The following is a 7,237-nucleotide window of genomic DNA, read 5'->3' as shown; positions in this document are numbered from 1 at the left end:
TATCAGTGCACATTCGATCATGAGACCTTACTCGTCTTGTAACTGACAGTCTGAGCCCTTTTGCCAACATCTCCCTATGTCTCTCCTCCCCAGCCAGGCAACCTCAATCCTAGTCTCTGTTTCTACAAGTTTGACTTTTTTAGATTTCTCATGATACCTCATGTTCTTCTTAAGATTGCTTTGGTATTCACGATCTTTTGTGGTTTCATAAGAACGCTAGGATCATTTTTTCTCTTTTCTGTGAAAAACGCTTTTGGGATTGTGATAAAGACTGAAAGCAATTTGTAGACTGGTTGGGCAGCATGGATATCTTACGATATTTATTCTTCCATTTATCCCAATCCATGAACATCTGTATCTGAAGCTAAAATGTACGGGTCAAGGAACCAAGGTGTGGTGGTTAGGAGTGACCTATCTCATTATCATTCCCAGGATCCAGCGCATAATCTATACTTCTCGCCCCTATTAAATCAGTCTATGTAAACAGGTTCTGTCTCGGAGGAAGGCTGGGTGGGGGACATTCTTCGTAGCAGAGACTTGAATTTCGACAAATAGAAAGCTATGACAACCAATGGTTATTTGAGTTTCTCCTGCCAGTAGACCGGCAGGTGGCCAAGAGATAAAATACTCTACTACCGGAAGCCACTAACCCTTCGGTCGGGAGGTGGGATTGTGACAAGCAAGGACAAAGGTGGGTGTATCCGGAGCTCAGGAGATTCACTGGGGTCCCTCCTGGGCCATCCAGCCTCCGCAAAGACCTTCAGTGGGCAACTGTAGGAATCACGGTCTGGGAGCACAGAACCCAGATGTCCGTACACATGAATATCTTGATCACTTTGCGGAGCGGGCAACCTAGATCGTCACGTGTGTTGATGCTGGCTGCGGCAAATCTGGAATCTGTGGTACAAAAGGGAAAACCTGAGTGCAGTACGAGAACTCCGTGTTATTTCTTAACAGTGCATGTGATTTTACAATTATTATTTAAAAACAAAGAGTTTTTGTAGGTGTGCCGTACAATCCTGAGTGGCCGTGACCTTGCTAAAGCAAGGATGAGCCCTGAGGAGCGGAACGTGAGACCAAGGCGGACATGGGGTGCCGAGAGGGGGCCGCAGAAGCCGCCGGTGCCCTGCTCGCTCTGCTCTAGCGCTGCCTTGTCTCGTACGGGACTCTGGCAGCCGAACACGCTGTGCAAGCGGAGAAAGGACCAGCAGGCTCATCCTCTGAGCAACCCGAATGCGGGACGACCGGCAAACGCGTATCCAGCCAGGCTTTCCTGCCGCCTGGCACACCGTACACGTTTTACACGCTGGCCCAGAGATGCGAGCGGCGGTGCCCTGATCACCTGCAGCGGCAGTGCAGGAAGGGCCTCCCTCCTTTCCCTCTCCCGTGCTTTCCACACTCAAGGCCAAAGCTCCCGAGAACCGCCTCCCGAATTACGTGTGCTCAGACCCTTATGGCAGGTGGTCTGCTTGAGCCAAAGACAATTTATGCTATGACTGTATCTGAGGGGACTTACTTTTGCCTCCAGCACTTGAAGGAATACCTGGAATAGGAGACAAACATGTTTGACCACACGGCATGTTGGGAAACAAAGTTAAGAGCACAGCACTATCGCTCTATTCCTGTTTCCAAGTAGGCGTGCGGGACTTGTAAGTGTGCTCGCCCCCTTATTACGTCCCCCCGTTTTGCTGACACTCTTGGCCGCTCTGAAGGCTGGAAGCGGCCCGAGCCGTCTGGTGTGTCCCCCAGCCTTCATGCTCATCCCCTAATTCTTCCATGATCAAGAAGGTGATCTCTCTTGGCTCTTCTGAGGACCCACAGGCGCACGGGAATTACCTCCCCTGGGGCACATTCTGTCCTGGAAACATGATCCCAAGTCTCTCCGTGTGTGACAAAGGGAATAGATCGGGATTTTATTTTTTTTAACGTTTATTTATTTTTGGGAGACAGAGACAGCGTGTGAGCAGGGGAGGGGCAGAGAGAGGGGGAGACACAATCTGAAGCGGGCTCCAGGCTCTGAGCTGCCAGCACAGAGCCCGACGCGGGGCTCGAACCCACAAAGTGTGAGATCATGACCTGAGCCGAAGTCGGATACCCAAGCGACTGCACCACCTAGACGCCCCTCCAGTCGGGATTATTTTTGTTAGGATCATCTTATTTCCTCCTCTTGCATCCTTTCTGTCCAGGCCAGAAAGTTCTTTATTGTGCAAAATCATTGCTTCCTGACATTCTTATCCCGTTCAGTTTTGCAACCTTAACTGTCTACATCCACCACTGTGAATTGATCTTATTTCTAACAGTATTTCATTGAAACCACAGAACGTTAGAGTTGGAGAGACCTTTGGTTCCCCCGGCATATAGATGAGGACAGCGCGGTTCTGACGGCCTAGTTCGCAGATGAAGACGGTCGCTCACATAACCTCAGGGAATCACTAAGGAGGACAGTAAGTTCATGACAGAGCTAAGACCTGAACAAATCAGAGTTTGACTGTGTTCCAGAGACGAGACAGACAGAACGTGAAAACACTGACATGGCATGCATATGCAAACATGCAGTCGTTTTTTCACTCTTAACCAAGCCAGAGGACAGCTGTTAATTCATCAGCGTAACACTTCTAATTGCATTGGTTGTAAGACTCACATGATTGTGAAGATATTAAAATGTAAAAGCGGGCATGTTAGAATTCCGTGATGATTGACATTTATAGAATGTCATGTCCAAGTGGCACACGTATGTTACCAAATCCTCACGACTTTTGTCGGTCTGCTCTATTACAAAATTAATTCCTCCTCTATACCAGTAACCCAACACTGAACTACTTGGAAATTATTTCTTCACTCTTTTAAAATTAAGAGTCCAGGGGTGCCTGGGTGGCTCAGATGGTTAAGCGGCCGACTTCGGCTCAGGTCATGATCTCGCGGTCCGGGAGTTCGAGCCCCGCATCGGGCTCTGGGCTGACAGCTCAGAGCCTGGAGCCTGTTTCAGATTCTGTGTCTCCCTCTCTCTGACCCTCCCCCGTTCATGCTCTGTCTCTCTCTGTCTCAAAAATAAATAAACGTTAAAAAAATAAATAATCTTTAAAAAAATAAAAATAAAATAAAATTAAGAGTCCAAAGGAGTCTTACCTGCCATGTCACTACAGAAAATAAATAAATAAATAAATAAATAAATAAATAAATAAATAAATAAATGCCACTGGTTCACACATTTTATTTTGCATTAACATTATCTGGAGTATTTATTAAACAAAGATTCACGTGGGGCACCTGGGGGGCTCAGTCGGTGAAGCAAACGACTCTTTGATTTTGGCTCAGGTCATGATCTCATGGTTCATGAGTTCGAGCTCTGCGTCGGGCTCTGTGCTGGCAGTGCGAGGCCTGCATGGGAATTTTTCTCTCTCTCCCTCTCTCTCTGCCCGTCCCCTGCTCATCCTCACTCTCTCTCTCAATAAATAAAATCAACATTTAGAAAAATCCCGCAGACTAACGGCCTTCACTCAGTAATTGGGGGCGGGAACTCAGAATATTCTAAGAAGTTCCCTGCGGATGCTGCTGGTCTTCAGAGGATGCTTTAATTGGCATTTGCTTAACTGTCCTTTTTTACATTTTGTGTACATTAGTCTTTTAAGAGTTAAAAAGTCATCTTGCACGAGCGAGTTATCTAATTTGCGTGTTCTACAGTTTACATAGAGTTCGAGGGCGTATCAGTCTGTGTGCTCTCTGGTCACAGACACTAATAGGTGCCGTGATACGGGCACGGGGTTCACAGTGTGAGCGGTCGCCTGAGGAGAAAGGGGTGCAAACTGGTAAAAAGGGCCACCAAACTCAAGCCTCCAAAGTGCAGAGCAGGGCCCCAGAGGGAGTCGCCTTGAAGCTGTAACAGCAGAAAAACGAACAAGGAACAAGGTGCCGCTGTGCTTCTGCCACGTTTCTGCAACTGGCGGCTCTTCTGTTCGTGCCCCATGACCTCCTGAGCAGGTGCGATGTGCCCACCGTCTTGCACGTGCAACAGGCCCCTTTATCCCTTATTTCCCGCCCACCACCCGCAAAGGGGATCACATAGTAGAAAGCACACTCTTCTCTGTAGTCACTGGCGTTAGGGTGTAAAAGGGAAAACTGTCACCAGAGCTACAGGACCCAGAGAACAAAGGACTCCCTCTTCACAAGTACAGTAGCACATTCTTTAGGCCTTCTAGCCTCCTCCTCCCCCCTACACATCCCTTCCAAGACCACTGCAAAGGACGCAGCGCTTCTGACATTAGATAATCTCATTATTTAAGAAACGGTGAGGGTAGAACACCACAGAGAATAGGTTGGAATAATTTGGTCAGGTCTCCAAAGCTAACATGTAATGCGGCCTTTTCTACTTATCATAACATCCTAGGCAGCTGCCAAATGATCTCATATTTATTAAGTTACTCGTAACTAGCGCATGAATAAGAGACTCAAAGACAGATCCAAAAGCGTAACAGCTTTGGAGTTAGGAATAGGATAGGAAGAAAGAAAAGGACGGAAGGCGGGAGGAGAGGAGGGGTGGAGGAGGGAAGGAAAGAAGGAACCAAACACGCAGACTGAGTCCTAGTTGGGCCACGTGTTCTAGGCAAGCTCTTGAGAAATTACTCGAAGGTTCACAGCTCCATTCTCTGCTTTTTAAAAACACCTGGTTTTCGAGTTTGTTGTAAACCTAAATAAGATCAATATGGATCCCATCTGGCGGCATTCTCACAAGATCAACTGTTTCGAGTTCGATGAGAGCTTACAAATATTAATATAGCAAGATACTTGGTGTATATTAAAATTTTACAGCTGAAGCCTAATTATTTGTTTGGTGCCTGACCGCTCCAGGATCTTCATCACTTGTCCTGTCCTCTAATAGCAGTGTCTCTGGTACACGTCATAGATCATTTTAAAATTCCTTCTCAAATTGCTGCATCTTATCAAGTATATTTAGTCTATGTAAATTTTTTATTAGCAATTATCTGGACTAATTTCTATCTTATTTTATACATTCCTTTACTATGTATTTATTTTTCTTTTCAGGCTTCTATTGGATTGGATGTTTTTTCCCAGAGACAAAGAACTTTATTACTCACAGCACACTGAGTAGCAAAAGCATCCCTCTCCTCGGGGCCCAGTCCCACGGGGCCAACGTGGAGGGCCCTAGTGTGAGCTACACATACAGTGGGTTTGTCACATCGGAGGAGCACAGGCCATGGGGGGCCATGGGGGCCATCTTTTACAGAAGACAGCGAACAAACCCACTTTCTCCTAGAGAGGTCACTTCCTTCCTCAAGGTGGCTGGCTGCACATACAACCCTGAGAAATCGCCCAGGCAGGGTGGTCGGACTGTGCATTCTTGCCATGCCCAGCAGTGATGCTCAGGCAAGGGCTGTTTGCCTGCCCCAATATCTGACCCTGCACATTCCTGGCGGAACTTGAATATTTCTTCACATGAGTATACAGCTCCATGTGTCATCCTGATCAATCTGACCAACAGAGACTCGGGCTAAAGATATTTAATTTGTCCTGCACAGAGTATAATTATAGCTATTATCAACAGAACTTCCAGCAGCAAGATGAGGCCAACCCATGCACCGGCTTCAACCAGGCTGCCCAGTCACTTGTGAGTCTCAGGGGGACAAGTAGGTCTTATTCAGACATCCAGGGTATAGTCCAAGGCAGCATTCAGGGATCAGAACAAGACTGTGGATATTTGGAGGGCAGGTCCTGACTGCTCACCCTGACTTCCTGCCAGCTGGGGGCAAGCTACTCTGGGCGCACGCGCATGGCTGTTGGCCCTGGGGCTTGCGCTTCAGCAAAAGCTAAAGTTGCTGAGCTCAGAGACGAAATTGACTGAAATGAATCGCAAGGCATCATCTAAGCCATCCCCGGCAAGTTGTAAGGTTTCAAGTCTCCGAAGTTCCAAAGTAGGTGCAGGAGACAGGTTCCATCAGGGCAACGTGTTGCCCTGGTGGGCAGACTGATTCCTGGTGCCTCCTTCTCTGCCTGCTTCCCAGGGTCCTTTCCCTCAAGTGTCTGTATCAGCTACGTCTCACGGGGGAGCCAGGACGAAGCCAGAAGGACACCCATGGGGGCTCAGAAGGATGGGGCCGAAAGGACAGAGGCAGAAGGACACCCCACAGGGGTGGCAAGACGGCACCGGAAGGATACCCCACGGGGGCCGGAAGAACGGAGGCAGAAAGATACCCCACGGGGGCCGGAAGGTCAGAGGCGGAAGGAAACCCCTGGTGGGCGGCAGGATGGCGGCGGAAGGACACCCCACAGGGGCCGGAAGGATACCAGCAGGAGGACACGACCACACTTTCTCACACTTGGGTCTCTTGTATTTTGCCTGAATCCAACTAATGCAAATAACAGAACCGAGTATCTTGACCAAATACGATAGTTTCTAATTCACATCAGTGAACTTCACTTTCATGAAACACCTTTGCAAAGTTCATTAACTTTCACCTAGTTTTGAACTGTTTTATCCACACTGTGATGGATTCAGCATTTATACTTCAGCATTTATACTTCAGTTCTCTTTTCTCTATCGTTGCTGACATTAATGAGCAGAAGTGACATAACCAACGGTGCCACATGCGTGAAAACATGAGCTAAAGAACTATCTGAAAATAACAGAAGATAGTGGCATTTCACGTTTTAATAGGATAAGGAAATAAATGGCAACACCTATTATACATTTATAAAGTGTAACAACCTTCAATTATGTGTAAATTATAAGCAAACAGAACAGCGTATTGATCAAAAGAAATATTTGTGGCTACTATTCATGAACATTACATTTTAACATGGAAAGTAAACTATTTATAGAATTTTGTTTCCTTTTAGAAGCCTCTTCAAGTATATTCTGTGTTCTATTTTCCATGCTATGATTTCCGAAAATAACGAAGAATCTCCTTTGTGTACACAGATTTTCTTCACGGCAGTGTTAAACACACAGGCCTCAAGTCCTAAAATAACCAATAATAATTTTTTTTCGGCAGTAAGCAATATTAAAGCAAACTTATTTTCTCTGGGAACTGAAGGGCCGGTTTGTGAGTTTTCTGGATGGTTCTTGCATTTGAATACCATTGAGTTCCTTCCACCTTTATGAGCCTAGTTTATTTTTCTAGTGACCCTGAAGTTGTTTGTGGTGAGTAAGTTAAGGAATTCCCTGAGCTTGCACCAATCAGTTAACAAGGCCCAGGACAAAAGCGCCCGAGAATAGATAAAC

General features: G+C 46.7%; 1 protein-coding gene across 2 annotated transcripts in view; it reads right to left on the bottom strand.

The window, feature by feature from the left end:
• Positions 1-222: 222 nt before the first annotated feature.
• ZWINT (ZW10 interacting kinetochore protein) overlaps positions 223-7,237 on the bottom strand; it is a 33,112-nt gene continuing 26,097 nt past the window's right edge. The window contains exon 8 of one of the 2 annotated variants that reach the window (XM_047088739.1): positions 223-897. In XM_047088739.1, the coding sequence (XP_046944695.1) occupies positions 853-897 (45 nt within the window). In that variant the 3' untranslated portion in view covers positions 223-852. The remainder of the gene's footprint in view (positions 898-7,237) is intronic. The other variant, XM_047088738.1, reaches the window with a different exon arrangement.

This window comes from Lynx rufus, unplaced genomic scaffold (assembly GCF_022079265.1).
Source record: "Lynx rufus isolate CCGP_SWC_20201006 ecotype Redwood Valley unplaced genomic scaffold, mLynRuf1.p SCAF_25, whole genome shotgun sequence".
Classification (NCBI taxonomy): domain Eukaryota; kingdom Metazoa; phylum Chordata; class Mammalia; order Carnivora; family Felidae; genus Lynx; species Lynx rufus.
This window is presented reverse-complemented; position numbering and strand designations above follow the sequence as displayed.